Source organism: Colletotrichum fioriniae (genome assembly GCF_027942845.1).
Source record: "Colletotrichum fioriniae strain IMI 355084 chromosome Unknown scaffold_3, whole genome shotgun sequence".
NCBI classification, from domain to species: domain Eukaryota; kingdom Fungi; phylum Ascomycota; class Sordariomycetes; order Glomerellales; family Glomerellaceae; genus Colletotrichum; species Colletotrichum fioriniae.
In genome coordinates, this window is record NW_027076839.1 from 2,440,467 (window position 1) to 2,466,892 (window position 26,426).

At 53.4% G+C, this 26,426-nt stretch overlaps 6 protein-coding genes across 6 annotated transcripts; 2 read left to right on the plus strand and 4 right to left on the minus strand.

Moving 5' to 3' along the window:
- Positions 1–372: 372 nt before the first annotated feature.
- N0V96_003562 (uncharacterized protein) lies at positions 373–1,044 on the minus strand (the record flags this gene model as incomplete). The annotated part of the gene is made up of 3 exons (XM_065756874.1): positions 373–443; positions 698–800; positions 892–1,044. The coding sequence occupies 3 exons, from the start codon at positions 1,042–1,044 to the stop codon at positions 373–375; spliced, it is 327 nt and encodes a 108-aa protein (XP_065614641.1).
- An 11,369-nt stretch (positions 1,045–12,413) lies between these two features.
- On the minus strand, positions 12,414–13,454 carry yml6 (mitochondrial 54S ribosomal protein uL4m; the record flags this gene model as incomplete). The annotated part of the gene is made up of 2 exons (XM_053196061.1): positions 12,414–13,195; positions 13,259–13,454. The coding sequence occupies 2 exons, from the start codon at positions 13,452–13,454 to the stop codon at positions 12,414–12,416; spliced, it is 978 nt and encodes a 325-aa protein (XP_053046485.1).
- Positions 13,455–13,830: 376 nt separating this feature from the next.
- MRPL35 (mitochondrial 54S ribosomal protein mL38) lies at positions 13,831–15,246 on the plus strand (the record flags this gene model as incomplete). Its single annotated transcript, XM_053196060.2, has 2 exons — positions 13,831–14,365; positions 14,435–15,246. 2 exons carry the CDS (start codon positions 13,831–13,833, stop codon positions 15,244–15,246), a joined length of 1,347 nt encoding a protein of 448 aa, XP_053046484.1.
- A 2,252-nt stretch (positions 15,247–17,498) lies between these two features.
- N0V96_003565 (uncharacterized protein) lies at positions 17,499–21,446 on the minus strand (the record flags this gene model as incomplete). Its single annotated transcript, XM_053196059.2, has 2 exons — positions 17,499–21,268; positions 21,332–21,446. 2 exons carry the CDS (start codon positions 21,444–21,446, stop codon positions 17,499–17,501), a joined length of 3,885 nt encoding a protein of 1,294 aa, XP_053046483.2.
- A 1,920-nt stretch (positions 21,447–23,366) lies between these two features.
- On the minus strand, positions 23,367–24,856 carry EHD3 (mitochondrial 37S ribosomal protein mS47; the record flags this gene model as incomplete). Its single annotated transcript, XM_053196058.2, has 2 exons — positions 23,367–24,737; positions 24,806–24,856. The coding sequence occupies 2 exons, from the start codon at positions 24,854–24,856 to the stop codon at positions 23,367–23,369; spliced, it is 1,422 nt and encodes a 473-aa protein (XP_053046482.2).
- A 614-nt stretch (positions 24,857–25,470) lies between these two features.
- SMD2 (mRNA splicing protein) lies at positions 25,471–26,016 on the plus strand (the record flags this gene model as incomplete). Its single annotated transcript, XM_053196057.2, has 4 exons — positions 25,471–25,493; positions 25,551–25,761; positions 25,833–25,912; positions 25,974–26,016. 4 exons carry the CDS (start codon positions 25,471–25,473, stop codon positions 26,014–26,016), a joined length of 357 nt encoding a protein of 118 aa, XP_053046481.2.
- Positions 26,017–26,426: the final 410 nt, after the last annotated feature.

Here is a 26,426-nt window from a genome sequence, read left to right on the forward strand (position 1 = left end):
CTGGATGGTGGAGGCATGACGCTTCTGGATCTGAGGTGACGGGGGATGAGTGAACGGAATAGGAGTAGTTGATCGGTGCTGCGTCAGGTCGGGGGAAGGCGGGGTTGGCGTTGGCGGGATATATCGGGGTTGTCGACGTTGGCTGGGAGGTGGTGTTTGCTGCTGCTGCTGCTGCTGCTGCTGTCTCTGATAATCGTGCTGGTGATGGTGCTGTTGATGTTGGTGCAGCTGGTAGGAGTTCGCCGTGGTGGTCGTGTTCGTTGTCATCGCCGGCCAGGTCACGGGAGCCCGGGGCGGAATGCGCGCGGGTTGGCTGGGTGCGGGGATGGTAACTTGGTTGCGCCCGTATACGCGCCCGGACGGCTGGTGCCGTCAATTGTCAAAGACGAAGATGGGCTTGTAGTGATGGGTTGCTTCTACTACGGCCGCTGCGAGCTGATAATCTGGAGGTTTGTCAGCGGTATGCCTGGTGGGAGGTTTCCATCATGAAAGGTGCTGCAAGGGGGTTGCGAGAGATGTTGAGAGCATGAAGCACGTTCTTGAACATGACATGGGAATGGAGTTTTGAGTAGAATAGCCCTATGATGTGCCAGGGGTACAAGTGCCAGAAATGATGTGTTAAGTCCCCAGAACAGGATGTCGTTTGAACTGACGGGACAGGGGATTTCTAGGCAGATGGGAAATGAGTAGTACTCACCAACACCGGGTCCCAGATCGCGGGAGGTAAGCACTTTGATGGACAGATCCGGGTTGACCTTGCCGATGATCTGAGCACCGTTACCGTTGGTGAGGTGGACATCCTGTCAAGGGTTAGCATCCATTTACCGATATATTAAAGTCGATCGATGCAAAGCCATATTGCCTCGACAGAGTTCTTGGTAGAAGACCTACGCGATTGAGAATAGCAGTGACGTTTCCGTCCGCATCCAGAACAGCAGAGTCACCACGCAGCTGCAAGACCTTGCCAATGAGCATGACGTTGCGGCCGACGTAGTTGTCAAGGTACTGCGCTGTGATGCGCGGGGTGGAGGTCGCTTCGGCCATGGCTTGATTGTTGGTGTTCTCGGTCCAAAGTCTGGTTATGCAAGGATCTTTGATGAGAGAAATAGACCCAGAGTATATCTGTCTGACAGCAAGGCAGCAATTGCACTGTTTGAGTTGGATGCGGTTCGTCTTATGCGGAACGGTTGGTCGAGATCTAGAGGACGGAATTTGGCCTTGATTGAGGGGCAGACGCGCCGCGGCAAGACACCCTCGCCCGGCACTTGTCGCGGTGTCAGGTGACCTATCAGGTGGTCTGTGATGACACACCTTACCCAATCCGGACCATGGAGATCTGCGGTGGTCCCTGAACCGTTCTTAGAGATCGTCAAAAACGTTATATTAACGGAATCCTATCCTCGCAACCGTCACAATTATTATCTACCCATCACAGGGGAGATGGAAGAATCACTTCCTTGGCGAACTATGACGTGGCCCCGGGACAATTGACTTTTGACCGCCTGAAATGCTCGCGGTGTCTATGCCCAATCGGACATTTCACTGTTGGTTTGAAAGACTGTATCGAGTCCACCCACCAGACCGAAGCATGGTGAGCGAGTCACCAAAGTGGTGCCCTGTGGATCTCATCCTACCACACAAGACTTTTCTCAGGATGGTTTCCTTGCATCCCTATGATGTCATTCGAGTCCCATTGCTTGTTTCTTTTCCCTGAAAGAGTTTGCAGGGCTCCGGCCGATCATTAAGCATCTCGTGATGGAGAAGCGCACCGTGTTGATGGCTGACGGTGGACCAACCCACCTGGTGGTTCCTACTGTGCCTCCCTATAACTCACCTTACCTCTAGAGCAAGACGGAACCATTTGACGACTTTGTCGTGCAGTACATCGTTTCTTTGAAGGAAGTCAACTTTAGAACGTTGGCCTTGATGTTATCGATCTCGTTTTATGCCTGGTCCATCGTTGCTCGGCATGTTTCAATGTCGCCCTCTGACGACATTGCTCGTTTATATTGACTTTCTGGACGCATGAAGGGTCCTCTGGTGCAACCACCCAATCAAACTACGTCTTTACGCAAAATGACAACGGCTTTCCGTCGCTCAACATGTTATATCTAAGCCCCTAACACGTGTCGAGGTTCATCGTGGGTTGAGGCGTCAATCTCTTTCCATTTTGGGGGCTACCGGTCTCGGCGGTGCATAGCGAACTGGGAAAAACTTGGAATTCTGACAGCGGCAGGCAATCAATCGAAAGGCGACGACTCGTCCAGGACCGAACCAAGACGGGACATGAGTCGGCGATGGAGACGCCGTAATCACTCCACTCTGACATTGGCGGTGGACGAAATGAGTAACAAACTTTCCGTGTTGTTTACCATTCTGTGACCCAATATTGGCACATAATGCATTTGTCGAGACAATGCGGCATCAGGTTGAACTGCGTTGACAACATCACCTGTCGTTCCTCGGGTCTTTGTATCTGGCAGACAGCGGCTGATAGAAAAAAGGTTGAGTTGGGTGGGTGGCAATGACAACAAGACGAATTCAGGGTCCTTTGGCGGCAGCACATAGCTGCAGGGAGTGGCCAGTGAGGCCAAGGCCCCTGACCGGGGTTGGGCAGATGATCTCGGTTGAAAACAGGGCATTTCTGTAAAGTTTGGCCTACTGTGTAGTGTATCCGTTCGGGGACACGAGCCGCTGGTCTCTTCACGCGCGCAACATCCCAACGACCTCAATAATGGTTTGTCCAAGGTTCGTTGGCCTGTAAGAAGGTGGTTTGGGGATATTCCCTGGCCGCTCTTCTTTCCATTTTGGGTGGATGGTGGCATCTCCCAAAATTATTGAATTTCTGGTCAAAGCCTCAAAGGGAGAAGTCTCCGCCGGCAGCGGCAGCAGGAGATAGGCGGACATGACGGGAATAGCGAGTGACATCAGGCTTGGAGTTGCCGTTTTTTCTCGGGCCGTGAAAGTGCAGTCGCGGATCGCAGCACGGCTACCCGGGCCAGGTTGTCAGGATGTTCACTGGGATCCATTGCGACATGAATCGCTGGCGCAGAATCGGCGATCTAGCATCGTGATATCTGGCGTTGACAGCCCAGATCGGTCGATATAGGTCTGGAAGACATCGTGAGCTTGGGGCGTTCTGTTCAAAGTGGACGTGACTTTTTGGTCTCAACGCATCTCTTACTCACCACGCTCATGTAGTATGTAATGTGTGCAGCTGGGGCCCTGCCGGGTATGCCGGTCGCTCCTTGGAGAAATGGGGGTTTCCCAAATTGAGATAAAGACGGGGCAAGTTGAGACGGAAAGAAGACAAGACCAAACACCGCAAAGACAGCAGAGGCAAATGTATTCGTAGTTGATAGTTTCCAAGAGGGGGACCACCGCGGGTGCTTAGCTGGCTCCCTCATTATCCTCGTTGTCAAGATGCAGGTTGATGTGGGTGGACGAGAAGCGCAGTTGGGTTTCCGTCGTCTACAGTCAGGTATCCCTACAGCGTAAGTGGTAAGGTAGGAAGGAGCACACAGTGCTGTGTCCAAGGTGGGCGAGTTCAGAGCTGTTTTCTGTTCACGGTGGTTTGGCGTAACCGTTTTGGGCGACACTCGACACTGAAGTTACTGAACACCCTGAGGTGGATGAGGTGGGCTGCCCCTCACTTTCTCCACTCAAGGTACTAAGCGTTCCCGAGCTTTGCCCCTGCACCTACCAGCCATGGGCCATGGCACGCCGCACTCGACAGTAGGACCTGGAAGGATTGAAGCAAGCAGGGCCCTGGGCAGGCAGGAAGCTGGCAACGGCGGGGCCGCGACGATTAGGTGGCATTGGATGGTGGAAGGAAAGCACAACCCGGCGCCCGGACCTTCCACCGTCAGCACTTTCCATTGGTTCCCGGGCAGCATCAATGTCACATCCCATCTGTCTTGACGGTGGTGGTGGTGGTGGTGATGCACTGCTTTGCTGCTGCTATGTACTGCTGTTGCTGCTGTTCGCAGACTTTTACACCCACTCCTCGCTGTTCCAAGTCACTCTCTGGTCTGTGCCCTCTCCCTCACCGGCCGTGGTCCCTGGCAGACTCTAAGGTTGGATTCCATGGCTTCTCGGGAGTATTGTTACGGGCCAAATCTCGTCTGGAATGCGTCGCTGAATGTGCCTCTTCTGAGGTTGCTAACTGCGACTAGCTCGAACCTAGGCACTGACGCACCGTTCGATGTGTCCCCCCCTCATCCCCCGGTCGTCCGCGTCGGTATTCCCTTGGTAAGCAACGGCTCAAGGGGCTATGAAGGCAGTTCGGCGCCGTGGGCCCATCTCGGTCGCCGGTGTGTCGTACAGAAGGGGAAGAAGAAAGAAGCGTCAGGAAGTGTATGGATCTTGAGGACTGAAATGTAATGACAAACGGCCACCGGCGACAGTATTGAAGCGTCAGGTGCCTTCAATTATCATTATCATTCTCCGGAGTATTTCATCCGAAAGAACAGGGACTTGGTCGCAGCTTTCCAACTTCTGCCAACAATTAGCCCCCAAGGCAACGGCCCCATGGCGAACCCAGGAAGGACAAGGTCGGAGGGGGGGAAGGAAGAGACGGCAGGGTAAGGTAGGTACCTGGTGACTTTGATAGAGGTGTAGCGTGCCTGTCCTCTCATCAGTCTCCCGTCTGGCATCCAATGGGTGTAAACCCACCTTACACAGCAGAGTGGTCGGATCGGGTGTGTGTGTGTGTGTGTGTGTGTGTGTATGTGTGTCTGTGTCTGTGTGTGAAGACAAAGTGTTGGATGAAGCTTAGACGGGAGTCGGGAGGTCTGATTGCCTTGGCTCGTCCAGCAGTATCTGCGATAATTATGAACATCCAATTCTGCTACACTACACAGCTATGGCACCGTCTGAGAGGCAAATTGTGCTTAGCGTAAAAGCTATACTGTCTAGGTACCTTACTTACTTACCCCGCCATTTTGTGTCGCGCAGCCAAGGTAAGCTGAGGTGAATTCTTGTATGGTGCACCGTACGTACCTAAGGCAAGGGAGGTTGACGAGTGAGGACGCCCAGCTAATTACATAGGTATTCAAATGGCCGCAATGGTGGTGCTGGAAGTTTGGAACCGGTGCTGATATTGGCGCTGCATGTGTACATCCACCACCCCATCGACTGCGTGTCTGCCTCTGACAGATAAGGTGCCTGTGTGTTAGCTGTTTGGTTTGACCTCATCCAATAAGGTATGATTGCTTCTGCCGAGGGAGCAACACTTCAGTCTAGCTACCTTAAGCTGAGGTAGTAGATGCACTATCTCGCCTGACTGCTTTCCTGGGCCTTCTACCTACCTGCCTTACTCTCTTTAAGCTAACTTAAAGTAAGGTAGCGTGAGGTAATTGGAGCCTGAGCTAAGGGCATTTGTTAGGGGAAATGCTGTTGAGGAGAGCAGAAACGTGGTATTCGAGGCAATGCAATTGTCGAAGCTCCTTCCCGCCTGCCCATCTTATGTGTGGTATGCGGTACTCCGTACCTTATGCCTTTGAAATTCCCACCCCCATTTCTGTTCGTCGCTTTCTACCGACGACGACCTCCCATCCCCGTCTCTCATCCCCCCTCTTCCCATCCTGCACACTGTTTGTTCCTGGGCAAAAGCTCCTACCTGCCCACATCGAGCCTCTTTTATCCCACATCCATTGTTAATTCCGCTCCATCTGGATTCCACCGCTGCTCCTCTCTGTCACAGCTTGCTAGCTTTGAGCGTCATTCTGATCGATTGCCGGAGCCTACTCCGCTGCTGTTCTCCTCAGCCAATTTGTCCTCGATCCTCAACACGGCTCCGAGCATCACCGTCCCTCTCTCCTCTTCGACAACCTGGGAGATCTCGTCCGGCTCTGCTTCCGTCGTCTTTTGCTTGGCAACCTCCGACCCATCCCTGCTCTCCCGCCAACATCTTCCTTGTGTGACCGCGACTGCGACGGCCCCATCAGACTGCAAGCATTACCAGCCCAGTGCCCACACCACCACCACCTGAGCATCCTTGTCTGGCTGATGGCAAGACGTTACCGCGCTCTCACCACGCTGCAACCGGCACAACGACAATAGGCTGACTGTCATGACATTGGCCTTCTTCGCCAACATCGACAAAGTGATACTCGAGGCTCATCATTCCGACTGATCGATTTTCTGTCTTGCCGGGTGCATCGTTTCCCGCTTCTTTCTCGAACCACCAGAAGTTCCTTACGCTCCGGATTGTTAGCAGTCTTTCGGCTCGTTGGAACGGCGCTCCGCTAATCTTTGCCTACCGTTTCCCGTCAAGAAACGCCCGGTCGCCGGCCTGCTTCGACCGTATTACTCTCATATTGTCCGGCTCGGCAGCTCTCCAGATCGTCGACAGTGTCTTTTCTCACTGACGCACGATCAGCTGCCCCAATCATCCGTGGTACGCAGATTTCAAACCTTCATTGAGAACCCCGCAGTACCTTCAGACTCCCGTCCTCAGCGATATATCGCAACATCCCTATCACCAGCCCCTCCCGTCCTTGCCGTTTGCGCCTACCTTGCCCTTCTATGTAACGTACGTCTCCTCGCCCTGTTGCTCCATCTCATAACCCTTTTCGGGCCAGCGCGTGGTATTACCTTTCAGCGTGTGGGAGAGTGCGAATACCCACGGTGCCCCGTTTACAAGCGACCCCTCCGTTTCTACACAATATCAAGGTATTCTCAGTTACTCTTGATCATGCCTGTCTCCCGGCTCCACCGAGTCATCCACTCCCATCCGCATCATTGACCTGTCGCAATCGTAATCCATCGTTCCCTCATGCTACCTCTTCTTAATCCTGTGTACTCTTTCTTTGATACTGCCAAACACAGACACTGACCATTAGGCACTGCAGCTTGCCCTCCTACGCTTTCGATCTCGACGAGGATCAGCTTCGCTTTTTGAACAAAGCAGCACCTCCTCGTATCCGAAGCCTCCCCACGTCCTCATTGATACCGCGCCGCGCAACCAATTTCGGGTCTTGTCCATCGCCAAGTACACGCAGGCGTCGAGATCAGTCCGAGTCTTTGGCAAAACTCTTCATCGTGTGTTTTCTCGTTTTTCCACCTTCTTACCCACGGTCTACGCTTTTGCCTTGTTCTTTCCTCTCGTATTGCCTGGTGTCGTTTTTCGGCCCTCTGATTACCAGAGCTCGGCTCAGCAAGCAAGCCTGTAGTCAGTGCCACGCGCAAAACACTTGCTTTACGCATTGGGTAGGTCAGCAGCGCACGATACAACGTCCATTGTCCTATCCTGGAACGGATAACGCTTCCCCGCGACCGGAACACCTTTTTTCAGCAGAATTTGAGCTCGACACCTTCACCAGACCTGGCGAGGTCCTTAACCTGGACGATGAATACCCCTCCGAGCTTCTTCAATGATGCGGTTGATATTGCAACACCGACTAACAATGACTTCCCCAGCGATCAACCACGAACACTACATCTAGATTCGCTCGATTTAGTCCGACCGGAAGATAGCGACACAGCGGAGAACATGGCACACCATCCTTCCGTATATATGGCTGTTCCGGGCGCTTGGGATCCACTGGTGACAGGCATGCCCTCATTCTATAGCCACCATGGCCAGGCACAGTACCACGCGAAGCAAGAAGACGTTGAAGATAGGCCGACAATACTAAACATACCTCCGGCTACAAATTTTCAATCGGGTGCGCGGCCCGACGCCAATACCTCGATGCCATCTCGACCATCCAAATCGAGTCGAGCAGCGGACCCTTATGATGCCAGTCCACCTAGGAAGAAGGGAAGGAAAGGCAAAGCTCCAGAGCAGAGCGATCAGGATCCGAAAAGAGACAAGTTCCTCGAACGAAACCGAGTTGCTGCGAGTAAATGTCGCCAAAAGAAGAAGGAATGGGTCTCGGATCTTCAGGAAACCAAGCAAGGACTGGAGAACCAACATGCACAGTTGCAGATGGAATACAATGGACTGGTCGATGAAGTTACGAGAATGAAGAACGAGCTCATGTCGCACGCAAATTGCAACGACCCGAACATCAACCTATGGCTCGACAACGAGGCACGGCGATTTGTTCAGGTGAGCGCAGAGCGTGTAAAAAAGCAAAGTCTTGATGCCAGCCGCATGGCCGGCAACAGGCCACTCGGCACTGGGGGAGGCTATAGACCGTCAATTGACAGTAAGGAACCCAATCATCCCCACAGCTCAGCATTGGAGATATTGATTGATGCTAGGCCAAATGTCTCTGATATCTCCTGCCCGCTCAGAACGTGCTATGACGAGTTTGTCATCGCGATCTGGAAGTGATGCTGATATCAACTACGACCACATGCCCGACAGTGCTTTCGACCACGCATAGAGCGCTGTGGCAGGCGACGATGCGGAATGAATAGCATGGTGCTGGGACTTGGGAAGCTGAGCCTTTCTGGGCACAGCATGATTAAGAAGCTCTCACTAGCTTGAGTGGGGTTTCCAGAATAGGAGTTCGGAAGGGTTCGGGAACATAGCAATGCTATGATCAATGATTTGGGAGGATAATGACAACAAGGGACCAGACGGAAGAGTTAAGCCGCCAGCTAACGGATCAGAGCTGGGAAAACGACCTGATACCCTGGAGGACAGTTGGGCTGTACATCTTTTGAGGTGAAGAATTCCACAAGCCGAACTAGCAATAGGGGACTCGGATAGACACAAGATAATGATATCAACAAAGAAAATTCGGCACAAAGCCACTTGGCAAATGCCGCGGTCTTACTCAAAGTGCAAGGCCTTGTCCAAGCAAGTAGCTTGAGGGGGCAAGATACTGGTTCCTGAAGCCCCTCTGGGTGACGTCCTATCAAGGGACTGTACGACTTGGGTAGGTACCCGGGGGCCATATCCAGACGACTGGAACATTGGTTCGAGCCCGACGGCAGGGCCAGCCGATCATCTGTAGCTGATCCGTGAGCGCAGGGTCTTGTTGTCGTGGGCCCAAACAGGCGAGCTGGAACGCCGTCACCAGCAGTGACGAGATTGTCGTTCGTCGTATCTTGGATGGTCGAAACATTGAGTCTGCGGCCGTTCCTTCATGTTTTTTTGTCCACTTTTTTTTCCCTCTCCAACATAATGCATCGAACCGTTGGCGTGAATGCCGATAAAAGGCAAGTCTGGCCATAGAGTAGGTGTCCACTGAACGCTTCACCATCTTTCAGCCTCCTCAGGTTGGATAGAGGGGGAAAAAAGGGGGGCAGCGACCGTCGGTCCGGATGTATTCATCGGTAGTAGGGAATATCTTGTTTCGTATTCGATGAGTACTCGACGTCGGTCGTACTGGTACTAGGGCGTGGATGAGTTGAGCTACCGGCTTCGCTAGGGGGGCCAGTCGGTGTTAGGGGTCGTCGGTTCTAACGAGTTAGGTTCAATTCTTTGCCGAGACCATTCTGAGGTATCCTTGTCTATTGAATATGGGTCAAGATGAGCGTCATAGTTGGCTCTTCGGTGCGTGTGGTGTTATGAGAGTCGAGCCGGAGGTCGGTTACGAGGCGATTCTGCTGAGATCGGTTTTCACAAGGAGGATTCGATGGAGGCTAAGATTCGAGGATAGAGTAACAGATGGACTGAAGATTGAATCAAAGCCATTGGGGGCCTTTGTAAAGTCGAGAGGGCGGTGGATGTAGATGGAAACGATAGCGTTGGTAGCTTAGAGGAAGGAAGAAAACGAGATCCTTCCAAATGACGAGCTGGCACCAAGTGGCCGTCTGTACTGGAAGCTCCCTTCCGCTTATGCTGGCGCCGGCGGAGGAGAATTTGAAGCTTGCTGAAGAAGCTGGAGGTGTACCTGGTGTTATTTGGCAGTGCGTTCAAGCTGGGAGACAGCTTCAGCAACACTACCAAAGTACGAGCACACCGCCATGCAAAGGAAGAAGCGGAAAGGGGAGAAAGAGGAACAGAAAGTAAACATGTCGATAAGTAGTGACGGTGAGTCGGTTTATCAACGAGAAGAAACTGGCACGGAAGAGGAGGAGGAGAAGCCAGGAGCTTGCCCCGGGATCCTACGTCAGGTTTAGGTAGCTACAGTTTGTACCTTAGCTTGTCCTGCACTACGTCAGTACGGGCCCCCCTTGGATTCGATTCCCTGGGTTCCCCATTCGCAACGACAACGGCACCACTGCAGTGACCTTGAGAAAGGAAGTGGGGGAGGTCGGAGGGGGACCTTGTCCTTTTGTCTGCCCGGGAAATCTCACTTGCTTCCGGGAGGGAGGCGCTTTGCTAGAGGATCTGAGGATGTCGCCCATAGCATAGCATGAGAGGTGGGTGGAAGTTGCTGAAGAGAGGGAACAAGAGTGATGAATAAGTCAAGTAGAATAACAATATTAGTCTACCTATACAATGATCATACAAAAGACCTCTCCTCCTCGTTGGGCTGAAGACTGAACTACCACATATCTACGTCACTGTTGACCCCCAAATATCCAAATACGGGGTGATGGGTACGGGGAGCTAGGACGACGGGCAGGTGTACCCGGCGGTGCCAAAACCCAGCCCAACCATCCCTTAGACGGCCCGCCACGCCGGGTTAGGTGTGGTATACTGATTACCATTACACAGGAGAAAAACGTTCAAACGCTTCTTTCAACGACCCGCTGTTTTCTCGCTGTAATTCATGGACCAGAGGGAAACCTGAGTCCTTGTCATGTCGCGTGCGGCGAGTCTCGGCGACGGTCGCCGAGTGCAAGTGGACAAGAGGGAGTATCCATGGATGTTTTAACCCAGCAAACACAGGTTAGGATACTCTATCGTATTGTACGACGGGGCTTCTGTCGTTGCTTCCACTCCTGCAGGCATCGAGGCGGGAAAGCAGGGATCTGGTCCAGCCTTGCAGGACTCCATTCTTCGAGGAGGAGGAAGGGGAAGGACCGAGGAGGACATTTCGGCATGTTGGTCTCTTGAGACTTGTTCGACTAGTAAGTGCTACATATTTACGCATAATGTTCTTTCTCTAATCTCGAAAGCCGTGCCTCATATCTGGCTGCATCCAGACTTTCTCCGCACCCTCAATATGGCACCCAGAAGACGAATACAATGTCGTAGGTCGTCAAAACATGAGGCAGAGTCATCTGTACCTTAATCTACCGTATGATGTATAACACGACGCAGAGAGCAGGGGTGGTGCCCGCCAGCTGCTGGCAAGGTAGTTTGCCTTGGACAGCGGAAACTCTAAATCGAGGTAAGGCGGGTGGTGGTGGATGCTTGCTGACGACTGACTGACTGGGCGGGAGTGGGTGAGGCCAAGGACGAGAATGCCCCTGCCCGCAATGACGTAGGGCTAGGCGCATGGACCTGGTAGGTCCGTCTCGCTCCGCCGATGCACTCCAGCGGCGGCGTGCGGGAAACCTGCAACGCTCTGTTTTTCGATTTTTTCGGGCCGGGTTTGTTTGCAACTTGCTCCACTTTACCCGATGGGAGATATATGGGGCTGGGACATACCCGGAGCGTTCCCGGTGGCCTAACTCACTGACTCTAGTACATACTTTTGCTCTTCAAATGTACCTTAGGTGCTTCGTAGTATTTTGAGATGCGGACTGAGGTGGATTGCCATACTAGACTGAGTACTTAAAATCACAAGGTTTGATTTCATGTCGTTTTCCCCCGTGTTGAGTCTCGTCCTTTCTTCGGCTGACTGAGCGTGCATGTGCGCGTGTGGGTTTCTGTTCGACTCAAGCCGGGGCGACACAACAAGACCCGGGGTTCCTGCCAGGTTCTTACGACGCAGTATGGCGTATCAGGTTTCCGAATAGAGGCAAGTCGGACATCGACGGCCCCATAGTCGCCAGAGAAAAAAGCCATGTTCTGCAATTGCTGTTTTTGGTTTCAGCACACCCAGCATGTACGAATTGTCCAACTTTTGCATAGGCTCTTGTTCATGCTGCTTTTTTTTAAAAAAAAAAAAATATAAAAAAAAAATAAAAAAAACAGACGGCAACTGTGGGATTGATGCATTTATGCAGCTTGGGGCAAGTACGTGGATAGGTAAGGCACTACGCAAGGTAGCTTCTCGTTAGGTACCATGGTAGCATGGATCCGATTCATTTCAACTGAATGCATCAACAATCCCTTCAGCCTCTGGACATTTGCCTGCTTTTTGTATCATCAAACCAGATACTTTTCTGTCGTGTACATTTCTTCGCTATTGAGAACGACATGGAATATCTGGAACAACACCCGTGTTCACATTACAACTCTGTTTTACCCACAGATCCGCAAAGGCATCTTTCCCTTAGTATAGGTTACAGAGTGAACGGCAATTTGTGCCTTCTATTGCTACAAGCCGGAGAGGCGCCTTCTAACCAGAAGACCTCCTCATTGATTGGTGTTACATATATCGACAGATTCCTCTTCTTCCCCTTCCCCTTCCCTTCCCCTTCCCCTCTCCCCTTTTCAAAGCATAATCAATGCTTCATGAAATGATCGAACCACCGATGGCCGGGCCGCGCTTCAAAGCACCACCAATGAAGATCTTGCTGATCAAATCACTCTGGTGTGACTCAATCATCTCGTTGAGCGCCGCACGCTCAACAACCACACGTCCCTCCTCCAACAAATCCTTGACATCCACATCGTGAACACCGAGGCACCTGCCCTGGTCTCCCACAGTCTCCATCGTCTCCTCCAGCCTCGGCCTGTCCCCGTTGGTGATGAACAGCGTCCGGCCGTGAGCCTTGCCCCACTGGTTGGCCTCGAGGACCTGCATCATCCACTTGCGGCGGTACTCCTCCGCAATCTTGGGTCCGACGAAGCCTCCGTCGGTCAGGGCGAGGAAGTCCTGGGGCAGAGGCAGCTCCATGCCGTCCTCGCAGACGATGAGCTGGCCGCGGCGGTAGCGGTAGCTAAGGGCGGTGCGCCAGGCGACGTCGTAGACCTTGCGATTGAGCGAGGTGCTGAAGTCGCGGGGCTTGGGGCCGTGGGCGACACCTCCGCCGCGGCGGATGGGCGACTGCTTCGTGCCGGCACGGGCACGGCCGGTTCCCTTTTGCGGGTGTAGCTTTCTGTGCGAGCCACGAACCTCCCATCTGGTCTTGGTGCTGGCCGTACCCTGGCGGGTGGAGTCGCCCTCGTAGACGACGGCGAGATGGAGGAGGTCGCGGCGGAGGGGGAGGTAGAGGTGCTTCGTCGAGTAGGACTCGAGGGATTGGGGTTCGAGCGTCGGGAAGGCGTGAACTGTGACAGGGACGGACGTGGCTAAGAAGGGGGCGTTAGTGATTGCATCTTGTGAAGAATAGCATATGCTTCTGTAGAACGTACTTGGTGTCCACTCCGTTTGCTTAGGTGTGCTGTAGGCGGAGGTTGTGATGCCGGGGAATGGCGCCTCGGTGGCCATTGATCTCGTAAAGCTGGATGAGCCGATGAAGGAGGTTGCAGGGCTCGCGTTCCTGCATGTCGATGAGAGGGACAGCCCCCTCATAGCCTCTCCGAGGCTCCTGACTCCTTTGCCGGCCATTGTGTATACGAACGTCGCAAGGGGAGTTCGCGATATTCGATGGGCTGCTCCTTCGATGCGTTGGGATATCGGGAGCTGCAACCCTTTGCGCAGGAAACACGAAAATTTGGCCCGTCCTGTCGAAGTCAGCTACCAATCAGACAGCGTCAATTGATGGTACGTACCTGCAGCGTGCACGCTGTGTGGCTTGTCAATGAGAGCTCCAGTCCCCTGTCCGGGGCGGGATATTCCGCCATTCAATTGGAAAAATAATTATGGGACCCGCAAAGCAGACTCGTGAAGCTCTGGTGAAAAACCTCCTTCAGAAGCTCTGGTCGGGAATCAGACGACCACCCGCCGAACCCACCACGCCCCCCCTCTCTTTTCACAGCCCAAAATGTCATCGTCGTGTAGGCAGGCCATTCGGCCGCTTCACCGATGTCTGAACAGAGTCGCCACGCCCCTGCCGATACGGAGAAGTCTTTCAACGACGCCCGCCCCTGCTGCCGAAGTGTACAAGGTGTCGCGCGAGCGCCCCGAGACCGTCGACCCCGTCGAGCTGGACCCCAACACGGCCGTCGCGCCGTGGGCCGAGAAGGATCTGTGGAAGGCAGGCACACCGCCCATCGGTTCAAGACGTCGCCGTTATGCCATCCGCACGAGTTCAAACATCCCCTTTGAGCAGCTGCCCTACCAGGCCTTTCAGGAGGCGCGCAAGATCCTCGCTGCTGACCGCGAGGAGAAGCTGCGTGCTATTGTGAAGGAGACGGAAGCGATCAAGTTGTTGGAGGGCTTGAGTGGTGATGAGGTTAGGGGAGGAGAGAGGATGCGTCAGATGAGGCTCTCCAGTCTGCGGAAGCAGGTCGAGAGATTGAAGATTCTGGCGGATATCAACGATCCTGCTGTCAAGAGGCGGTTCGAAGATGGACTCGGTATGGATACATGACGGAAATCTGTGTGCTTGAGACGCGCATTGAGTGCTAATATGTCTCGTGGAACAGGTGACATGAGCAAACCCATCTACCGCTTCCTTGCCGAGCGCAAGTGGCAATCCTACGAGGCCAAGATGATTGAGCAACGTATTCAACAGCTCAACATCATCCCCGACATTCTCCCCAAGATTAAGCCGACCTACGACGTCCAGCTCTTCTTCCGCCGCTCCAAGGTCCCCCCTGGCAAGATCCTCCCCAGTAACATCTCCGAGGTGCCCCCGCGTCTGCGCATCACCCCCTTCACGGCAGGCGAACGTCTCGTCTCCATCGTCATCATGGACTCGGACATTCCCTCCGTCGAGACCGACGGCTTCACCAAGCGCTGCCACTACCTCGCTGCCAACGTCCCCGTCTCGCCGACAGCGACGTCCATCCCGCTCTCCAAGATCCGCGACGAGGCCCAGCTCGCCGTTCCCTACCTGCCCGCTTTCGCGCAGAAGGGCTCCCCCTACCACCGCCTCTCCATCTTCGTCCTCGAGCAGGGCGACCAGAAGCTCGACACCGCCCAGCTCAAGAAGCTCTACCAGGCCCGCGACGGCTTCTCCCTCAAGTCGTACCGTGACAAGTTCAACCTCAAGCCCGTCGGCTTCAACATTTTCCGCACCATCTGGGACGAGAACACGGCCGGCGTGATGGAGCGCGCCGGCGTGCCGGGCGCCGACATTGAGTTCCGCCCGAAGCGCGTCTTCTCACTCAAGGAGCCCAAGAAGGCCCGCGGTTGGGAAGCCAAGCGCCAGACCGCCAAGTACAAGCACCTGTGGAAGTACACCAAGCGTATCAAGGGGTACTCCAATGCCAAGGGCTTGGTCAGGAGAAAGTAGAGGGGGCAACATCGTGCGTGTTTGTAGGAGCAGAGAGGACGGACACGATTACCCAGGCGGCCGAACCACCAAGCCGGGATGTAACGCAGTGGAAGAAGCTGGAAGCGAAAATCGGGGAAGCAAGTGCGGTGTTGTTAAAATGTGTAGAATACGTGTACTTTATGTCCTATCATCTGACTGTAGACGGGTGCAGTCCCAAGCCTGCGCGGTTGTTATAGATCACCTACTGTCAACTCTGGATCCTTGGCATCCTCGCCGTCATCCTCGCTCTGTGTCACTAACCATTCGATACCTCATGATACCTCATCTGACGTTATCGGGAGAAAGTTTAGACCGAAGACGGTCTGCTGCCTCTAAACTGGTGTAGCTTTTGAAGATGATGGATGTTGCACAAGCAGACATAAGACGGTGGTTATCATCAAGTAGAGATTCCCGACACTACTGAGGCGAGGCCCGTAGAATCGGCCTTAGCATTGAAGTGCCAAGTGCCGGGTTCCGGGCGCATTAGCGAGGGCAGCTTTGTAGATTTTCCGCTCCTTTGGGGCTGGCGAAGCTGCTCCCTAATAAAATGCCTGGGCACGAGAAGACTTTATCTCTCTATTTATCATGTCGGGCGTTCATCTCTTTTCGGAGGCGCTAAAAAGGTCGTCCACGAATACGAGCGTGAGGAGCAGTGACTTATAAGAGCGAGGAAATTAGCTATGAATATATACGTGGGGATAGCGGTTTATACAAGTTAAGAAATTATTTATATATAAGTATAAAGAATAATAGTTTATAAGAGTAAAGATACTCTTATTATAAAATATGATAGAATTAATTTAATAATAAATACTAATTATAAAGATATATAGTACTTCTATCATTTATCTTTTGAAAAACCACTTATAAAGATAAGTAATTAGAGTAACGTTTAAATAGAGGAAATACGCCCCTCAACTTAAACTATAACAAAAGCATTGCTTTCCTTAAAGCGAAAAAGCATATCGAGTGTTCGGTTATTCTTAACAACTAGGCGTGCTCGAGTTAGAGTTGGTGCCAGTTGTTGAATCTTGTGTTAGGCATGGATATCTTAGGTATGTTCCTAATCGGCTGTGATAGGTTCGGAGCGTGGTTTTATATGTTGCTTTTGAACACGATAATTGATATCTACTTCTTCTTGTTTGCTCACATTCAAAGGCTACATCGGGCGTCTACCTCTTCTTAAAATTGGCAAAGACGTCACCCACCAATAGGAGCGTCGCGGGCCGTGGTGAGACAAAGTTTGTGTATGTGTATGTGCATGTGTTTGTGTGTAAACGAGAGACAAACAGGAGAGAAACAAGAATATATCGATAGCTCTTGCTTGTCATCACTCAACTCCTTATTGGCGAACTTCAACGTTGTGACACCATTCTCGACTCAACGTAGCTATCAATAGGATCGCTTCTATTGACAATTCGAGATATGCCTTTGCGTTTTCCTTGTTATGGCTGTTTTCTGAAAGGCAAGGTAGGCTACGTTCACTAGAGACTTTCAATCTCGAGATACCGTTGAGGGATAAAGTAGACATCCATCACCTTGACTCGGAACATTAGCCCTAGAGGGTTCAGTCAGGATGCAGTATTATCGCACCTCGTTGGGCAACATTGGTAGTATTCATATATTTTTTCCAAGCTCCAAGCCCCCAACCGACTTTGAAGGAATTGAAATAAATGAAGGTCATGCCGGAAATCTGCGTCTCGTTCTCCTCCAGCACTTACGGAGGAGTGAAGCTGTCTGCCGACGACAGGTGTTAGGTGTTCTTCAACCTTCGATGAGTTCTGGAAGGTAGATTGAGACTGTACATTGCACAACACCTAAATGGTCACTATAAGGAAAGAAGCTAACATGGGGTTGTCACGGATGAAAGTTGTGAATGCCATTAACAAATGTATTGCTGGGATGAGGCCAATCGCCTCATCCTAAACTATTGAATCAATGCAGTAGCAGAGGCAACGTGTGACTCATCACCATGGCACCAAGGCCGGTGTTTTGAACTCTAAGTCCACCAGGCATCCTCTTTGTAATGCCCCGAAACGCCTTCTCCCATATATCTCATGCCCGCAGGCGCGCTGTTATGATGCAACTCCCTCAAAACAAATAAGAAATATCATACGACTCGTGGCGATGCTGCGCGTATTGCGTGGACACATGTCCCGCGCTTTCGTGAAAACTTCCACTGCAATCCCTCGTGGTAAACATCACGACCATTCCATTCTCCCACCGGGTATTTAGTCGCGCGCGGCATCATCTGCCGCCTGGCGCTCACGCATGTTCTTCTCCCACGTCTCCCAATCCTCGTAATCATTCGTTTGCCGAGCCGGTCGCGGCGTCGGCTTGGATGGCGAATCCAACAAATCACCGAATTCGAGTTGGCAGTCTGAATCCATCATCATACTGGTGATGTCAAAGCTGGAACCAGGAGCGTTCATAGACTCCGCCAATGCTCGGTTCATAGCCTCTAGCATATCAGAGTCATACTGGTGGTCGACCGGTTGGCTTGAAAGGTACTCTTCCAAGGCCATCTCCATCTGCGAGAACTCTTCATGATGCAGGCGAGGGCTCCTCCGGATTTGGCCCTTAGCCGACCGCGGAGTCCGCATAGGCGTGCGGCGCATAGCCATGGGGGATCGAAGCATATCGCCCGACCTCAATGACCGCGAGACACTCCTAGTGACGCTTCTAGTGATGGGACGGTGGCTAGGTGTCGGTCGAGTGGGAGTCTTGAAGGGGCCGCTGTTAGCAGGTCTTTCCCGAGGGGGCGGCGTCGATGGGCGAGCGATGGGGCTCCGAAACAGATCTTCGAGGTCATCGTCAGGAATAGCCAGGTTCTCCTTGTTCGACCCGGTGTCCTTCTGCGCCTCGTCTTTGATAGATTTATCGGTGGAGTCCTTGTTTTGTGCAGCTTCCGCCGAGACGTTTAGTTCCGGCGCAGTTTGTACGATGTTAACGGCAACCTCGCCCAGGACCTTGACAACGCCCTCCTTTCGAGGTGAAGGGAATAGGAGCCGTCGGGTACCACCCATATCTTGCACGTCGGCATTGTCAAGGGTGATTGGGCTCTTGGCGGTACCGCTTCCCCGAGAGTGGGTAGACCCTGGGTTGGAGGCATGCCCGGGCGATGCTGGCCGTGAGCCCTGATAGTCAGGCGGTTGGGACATAGATAGCTGAGAGACTGATCGCTGTGAAGCTTCGTTGGCATTGCTGACCTGGGAGATGCCGCGAGATCTGCTTTCATCCATGGGCGAGATGCCTCGATCGTCGGGCCCGATGGGATCCGTAGTGAAGTAAGCTTCAGAAGTTGGGTTGAGTGGGTTAGCCGAATCTGACTTCTTCGTCCTGGGCGGTCTAGGAGCTCGCCCAGTACCCCGAGGCCGTCTTTGTTGACTGAGGCGAGATCTGTCCTTCTCCCACTTTTCCGATGGCCGATGTGCCTTCCATTTACACAACCAAATACCGCAGGGATTGCAGAGCATATGCCATTTCCATTCTGACTTGTCCTCATTAGGTGCCAAGCCTTTCTTGATGACCTGGTATTTGGTGACCTTATCTTCATCATCTCGCTCCAAGACCAGGATGGCAGTGATTCTGCCAGGCTTATCTGAAAACTCGGTGAATTCGGGGACACCCTCATGCTCTTGAGACCAAATCTTGCGCCATGTGGGAGTCTCAATAGCACCACAGTTGTTGCAGTACATAGGGGTTTGCCCACTCTCGATGGCCTGCAATAGCTTTTCTCTGATGGCCTTCTTCTTGACATAATTCTTGTTTGCCTTCTGGGCCTGGGTTGGTGATCTTGGGGGCTGGAACGCGTCGCTTGGCGGGCAAGGCGCTTCGGAGAAAGAGGTTATATCTGGAAGTGGGAGAGCTGGCAATGCGATAGGACCGATCGGGTCGCTGGCCGGGACCGTGGGAAGTGCCTGCGAAAATCCTGAAGAAGCAGACCGAGAAAGAGAAGGTGGTGCTGAAGGAAGAGCAAAGACCTCGGCCGCGATAGGAGCCAATGTCGACGGCTCTGGCAACACAATTTCAGGCGTTTTATCCTGCACAGCTTGTACAAGTTGCTCGAGTCTCATGTCGAGGCTATCTTCAGACCGAGGGGCCTCGAAACTGGGAGCGCTTTGACTGTCCATATCGACATCAGTCTTTATCACCACAACCAGCTCCTCTTGCTGTGGTGAGGGCTCTTTTCCCGCAGGCTGCGGAGGCACTGCCATGTTGGACTCGCTAACGGCGTGCTGTAGAGGAGGCAGTGATGGCTCTGTCAACGGTGTCGAAGTGGGTGCTTTAGGAGGGAGTTGCTGCCGGATCTTCGGAGCATTATCTATTTCGCTGGGTACGTGCTCCGCCAGCTGGAAGACTTGGATGGGGATACCGGATTCATCTATGTGTTCCTTGGTCTCATTGCGATGCGATTTTCGCCCTTTAGATTGTTTCGGTACAGTAGCAACGGGTTTCGGAAGTGGCTTCATAACGTCGCCATCGAAAAGGTCGTCAACGCCGCCGCTCATAAAGCCAGAGTCATGCTGTGGCATTGGCATTGGCATTCTCATAGGGGGGAGTATTGGGCTGGACGCCGGCGGGCTCGACCGCACAAAGCTGGTGGTACGAGGGACAGGCGGTGAAGATCCAATGGCTGCAGGGCTGTCCTCGGAAAAGTTGGGAGACACGGCCTCTGAGTCTGGGGAGCGGCCATCTTGTTGACTCGGAGACATGGCAAAGGGCGGCTCGGAAAACTGGGGTTGGCTGGGAGGCGTGGCGGCCTGGCTCAATGTCGACTGCCGACGCAACTTGCTACCCTTCGTGGTCTTGCCACCCTGTGGCATTGAAGGACCTCTGTCTGGGACGGGCGTTGGGGCTCTAGGCACATCCTGCATGTGAGAGCCCAGAGAAGGGTCTTGAGAAATGCCAGCCGGTCGCAAGGTTCGCAAGGATCCAGCCGTGCTTGCGGTAACGCGAAGAGGTCCAGAGCCGCCACCGAAGGGGGCATTGATGTTGCCTGTGACCTGGGTCATGGTTGCCCTCTTCTTCTTGGCTGGGCCGTCGTCGCCATCAGTGCCATCCTCATAGCCCGACGTGTTACCTTGAGTCTCGACCCTCGGCTGCTTTCGGGGACGACCACGCGGTCGTCCGGTAGATCTCGATTTCTTTGATGTGTTTGAAGCCCTTGATGATGGTCTCGATGGTGGGTTCACTTGAGTCTCGGTTGCTGTGTCAACAAGGGTAGGGGCCACCCGATTAGGCCCTTCAGAATTTTGCATGGGCGGCTGAGGTATGGTCTGTTGAAGTTGCGAATTTTGCATTTGCTGTTGCGGGGGGCCATTGTAGGCAAAAGAATTGCTTCGCTGCATTTGTTGTCGTTGCTGTGGTGGTGGTTGTGGTTGATGTTGGAAATCGTTGTGGTGCTGGGGCAGGTGATGAGGGGATGCAACACTTTGGGGATGTTGCTGGTTGCCCATCTGCTGATTTGACTGCATAAAGCTGGCCCACTCGGCGTGGCTATTCGGCGTGAGTGCACCATCGTTGGGTCTCGTGGGTTGGATTTCGATGCTCATGTGGCTTTCAGAGCGCTGATAGGAGTGTCGAGCGTCTGGTCTAGGTTCGACTTCGTATCTCGGTTGTGTCATGGCGGCTACTGGCTTCAGCTTCAGCTTGATCTCCAAGATCTCCTTGACGCCACCGCTAAAAACCGAGAGAGGATTCCTGGCGGTGCGACCAATGATCCTCTTGCCATCTGTGTTGTTCATGATCCATCCTAGGAAACCCTGTCCGACCAATGGCTCATCGGGTTCTGAGTAGTCGTATGCGTAGACGGCAAAGTCGCGAGTGGCGTCGCTCAGCAGCTCAGGGCTGCACTTAACAACGGCCTGGGCACACAACTTCAGGTCTACCATGCCGACTGTGGTCTTCTCGTCGATTGGTACTGTCTGGACGGTGAGTAGCTCTGAGTGTCGCGCCAGGAAGCTTTCGCCGCTGTCGGCGAACGCGTAAATGACCTTGACTGCATCACCCAGTCAGTATATCCGGCGGACGCCAGAGCAGGAACAAAACGAGAAGCACTTACGGCCCATGGTTCTAATCTGTACACCCGCATCATCCATGTCTGCTGGGCCAGGAGGAGGCTGTGGTGGCATCGCTTGGCCGTTACCTCCCCAGTTACCCATAGGCGCTGATGGCATTGGCGACGCCATCGTAGGCGAGGCTGTCACCGACTCGAGTGTTCGTCCAGTTCGATAGCGAGGTGACGGGTGAATATGAAAAGACGAATAGGTAGAGGTATTGCCGACAGAGTCGAGTGGTGCCGGCAGTAGTTGTTGGGCGGTGACCAAGGGTGGGAAAAAAGGAAAAGAAAGTGGAGGGATTGAGAATTGAGAGTGGGTTACGAATTGGTGTTTGTAGTGGTTAAAGTGGTAAAGTGCAGGCGTCACGTAAAGCGCGGGGCGGGTATCATGGCCGTGGTCGTGAAGGAAGTCGCGTCCTGGGTCCGGCTTTGGTGTAAGTCGCGTTTTTGGGAAGTGGATCAAACCACTTAAAGCCCATGCGCGACTAGAGAGCAGCTCCGAGACAAACGCACGCCTCGCTGTTTTGGTGCAGAGTCAAAAAGGTAAAGACACTTCTCAAGTCCAATACCGAACAGCTCAATCGAAAAGGCTCAAGCTTTTACCAGCAAGTTGCAGGTGGGAACTGTGATCTGGGACGGACGGTACGACGAGGAAAGAAAGACTTGAAGTCTGTCGCGTGTAGTAAAGATGCAGCGGGTACGCAATGAAGAAAGTCACAATACAGGCCGCTCAAAGCGGGTTAGACCAGCAGGGGGTGCTGTGACGTTGGACCAGGGGTAAGGGCCGGTTAGCTTCTTAGCGCGAACCCAGCTTTTGCACCGAATCCAGAACGCGCCAAAAACACGCTGTGCACGCTTTCGTCCGCGACTTGAGTGGCCCACCGGGGAGAGCGGAGGAAGGTCTCAAAGAGCTTCCGGTGATGGTCCGTGCTCGACCGAGACCTCTGCCGCTGGAATTCGGATGTGACCCCCCCTGAAGCCTCTGGAGCCTCTTGGAGGCGGTTGCTGTGTGAATGCCGTAAGTGGGTCTCTCTTTCCTCGCTTTCTGAGGTTCTCGGGTGCGGGTGGGGCCTCGTCCTGCTGCTGACCAGCCGGTTGCTACTGCCTCTTCTTGGTCGGACTTTGCGCTTGCAACCGGGACTCGACACCGGCGACTCAGGACCAGGGCGGACCAAGCACCGGAACTTACAAATATATGATGGGAAATGGTAGGGGAGAAATACAGACTGCTTTTTGCTCTCCTGCCCGGAGACGGCGAGGGGGGGCCGGGGGCCCTCTTTATACTTGCCCACTCGTTGAAGCCTGAGCCTCAGGTCTCTCTCTCTTTTCCTCTTCTCTTCCCGTCTTTCGCCTGGGTTGTCCGTACAATCAATCTCACGGACCAGGGTCGAAGTTCTGCCCGTCCAACCGAGAGATCGATCATTTATTCATTCCCCCCTCCAACTCCCGACCCATCCACCTCATTTCTTCTTAGTGTAGAGGTTTTCAGCGCTACCATGGTGTTTGCATCCGTGACTCCACGTCCTCATCCAGCAACCAGTAGCCATTAACCTATTACAGCGAAGCCATCGAAGCCCATCTGCCACACTCATAGGTTTTCATGTCGAGAGGTTTGTCATGGAAAGCAAGGCCTGGACACTTGCCTTACCTTACTTGTATGACGGAATACTTGGTTCATCTTATCTCCGAATTTTTGAGGCAACCACAACAGCCGTGCAGGCAACAATACCTGGCCCGCCTATCAGCACGAAGCCATCGCTACCCCAACTTTTCTGCATCGTTTTCAATCTACCGAGATTCCAGCGTTTCTAAAAGCCAAACATTTTGGGCCAATCAGGCTCACCTACGACAATTTGATGAAGCATTTGATCAACACACTTCACGATCTCCACTTTCCCAACGAACACAGCCATGCAGTCTATCGAATGTCAATAATGTATCACAATACAGTCCGTGAATTTTATTCAGATACATGGCAAAAGCATCTACAGTATCATACACACCTGGGAATTATCCCGGTGACATATTCCAACACCATCTATTGGCTTTCTTCGGGCCAGACCGCGCGACCCTCCTCGTTCGTGAGGACCTTACGGTCCACAATCTCCTTGACTACCGCCTCGACACCCTGTCGGTTGTTCTTCGAGGCGGCGAGCTTCTTAACGACCTCCTCGGGCGTGTGCTGGCCTTCGAGCACAACCCTTCGTACATCGGCCTCGGTCGGCAGAGCAAAGTATGTGTAGGGGTACTCCTTGTAGTCCCGGTCGTTCAGCAGCTCAAGGTCTTCTCCGCTGGACTCGAAGAAGGGCTCCGTGACGTTCATCTCAGGCTTGATCTCCTCCAGAGTAGCAGGCTTCCATACCGGGGCCCTCTTCTCAATCAGCAACGCAGTCACACCTTCGGTGAACTCGCCCTGCTGCATGAACTTCTCTGCAATCTTGTGCTCACGCTTGAAAGTCTCGGCGATTGACCAAGTGCTACCGATGCGCATTTGCCTCAGCGCAACGTTTACGGCTGTAGGCGACCGCTTATGCAGCGTCTCGATCGTCTTCGCGGCCCACTGCTTCGTCGAGCCCTTCTCAGCCTTAAGGGCCTTGATGATGGCGCCGATATTGCTCTGGCTGAAGCAGCGGTCGACGGCCTTGCGCAGATCGCCGCCAAGAAGGATGGGCTCGTTGTGGGGGAGTCCGGTAGCATACTCCTCGAGAGTTTGGTTGACGATTTGAAGGCGCTTCTCCAGTGAATCATGGTCGCGGAATCGAATCTCGGCCAGACGGGCCTCTACCTGGGGCAAAGAGGTCGAGTGGAGGTAGTGCGTGGCGACACCAGAATAGAAGACGTTGGCGCCCTGGAGCCTCTCGCTCGTCAGGGCGAGGTACGTGCCAATGGAGCCGGCCATCCGGGGCAGGAAGAAGGAGGCGCCAACGTCGGGGAAGAAACCAATGGTCGTCTCGGGCATGGCGAAGAGTGTGCGCTCAGTGGCGACGCGGAACGGCGCGTGGATGCTCAGACCGACACCGCCACCCATGGTGATACCGTCCATGAAGGCAACATAGGGCTTCTGATACGTCGCGATGTAGTGGTCCAGCTTGTACTCGAGCTCGAAGTATTTTGCGCTCCGCTTCCACCCGTCCTCAAACTTATTCCACTTTGCCAGTGCGGCAACGTCTCCGCCGGCGCAGAAGGCCTTTTCGCCTGATCCCTTGATGACCACCACGTTCGCCAGATCCGACTTTTCCCACTCGACCAATCTCGGCAGGATTTTTCGGATCATGCTTCCATCCAAGGAGTTGAGCTTCTTCGGGCGATTGAGCTCGATGGTCCTCAGACCGTAACTGCTGTTGAACATGACATCGTCAGGGTCATCCTTGGCCTTCTGCTCAAACCCTTTCGGAATTTGCGTCGACATCTGTTGAAGGAAGGGTGTTAGTCAACGTCGTCGACAAGACAACAGCCAATACAGATAGAGCAACTCACTGGTGCGCGTGATGAGGCCTCCGCGCCGATGATCTTGGCTCTGAGAGGCATACCGAAGCTCCTGCTGCAGCTCCGGCAAGGAGCAGCTAATGCTGCCGGCCTGGCTCTTAATGCGATCGCTCTCGAGAACATTTGTCTACTACCAGCTGCCAATGCGCTCGTCTAGGACAAGCGATGCATCGACTGACGGATAGTGGGCTTATGGTAGACGGGCCGGAGGGGGGGAGGGAGAGGTAAGGGGGTGGTAAAGGAGCTTCGATTTAGGTGATGTCGCGGGAATGGTTTTCCCAAGCTCTTCTCCACGTCAAATTCGAGGCCGAGAATAACCATGGGTCTGTCCGGTAAGGCAATTGGCAACTGCCAGTTGAGGTGCGCACTGACCAAGGTGCGCCCGGCAGGAAACCCCCACTAAACCTTGCACATCGCTGCAAGCTTTCCAGTGTAGCTTTCGCCTGTAATTTTTGGACGGGGACACTTTTTCCAGCGCCGACCTCACTGAAGCTGTTGGCCAATCAGAGCATCTGTGCGCCATTACGGTGAGCCGCGAGACTGCCAAACTCTTTCAGCCTTGCTGTGTGTACCTTTGGCCTGCACTCAAAGACGTTGTCGCGACATACACCATCAACACCCTCCCACGATCATCCCCCACCAAACCACCGCCCATCATGTCGACCGATCCCAAGATTCAGTGCGTACCCTGTATGGCTATCCACCCGTGACGTGAGGCTAACACGCAAACCAACAGGGAACTTCTCACCAAGTCGCGCAACGAGTTGACCGAGTACGAAATCGCACAGCTCGAAGAGCACGAGTTCAGCGCCGGACCCCTCTCAATCCTCCAAACCGCCGTCCGCAGCCACACCCAGGTCCTCATCTCCATCAGAAACAACCGAAAGCTTCTTGCGCGCGTCAAGGCCTTTGACAGACACTGCAACATGGTTCTCGAGAACGTAAAGGTACGACAACTCCTTACTCTTGCTCGTCGGCAGAGATCACAAAGAGCGAAGCTGACGTGGATTACCTATAGGAAATGTGGACAGAGACGCCGCGCCTGGCGAACGGCAAGAAGGGCCGCCCCGTTAACAAGGACCGCTTCATCAGCAAGATGTCAGTTCATGCCAACCACGTGCCCAATATCCCCAAGAACTGGAGACTGACATCTATACAGGTTCCTCCGTGGTGATAGCGTCATCCTGGTCCTCTTGAGCTGAAAGAATTCAACAATTGCGAACAAGAAGGAGTTGAGCGTGTTAGTATTGTTATGCGCCCCCCTGCGATAGATGTCTGGGACATACACAAGAACGTTGAATTTGAGAAAACGGAGAGAACGAAGGGACTACACTATCCGGCCATACGAAGAAATATGCCTCAGCAAGATGAATTGGGACCGTGAATGAGGCGCGCTTGGTTTGGAGACAACTTGGCGCATGCTCACCGTACCCTACCGTATGAGTTGAGAGAGAGGCAGGGGGGAAGAACAGCGGACGAACCAAAAACTTGGGAGGGAAACAAGTTTCGCATAAATACCCACGGTAAAGTGGTTTTATTGTTTCAAAACGGGATGAGATAGGCGTTGAAGACAAAATGGATCATTTGGGTTCTTTTCATTTTCTCCCTGACT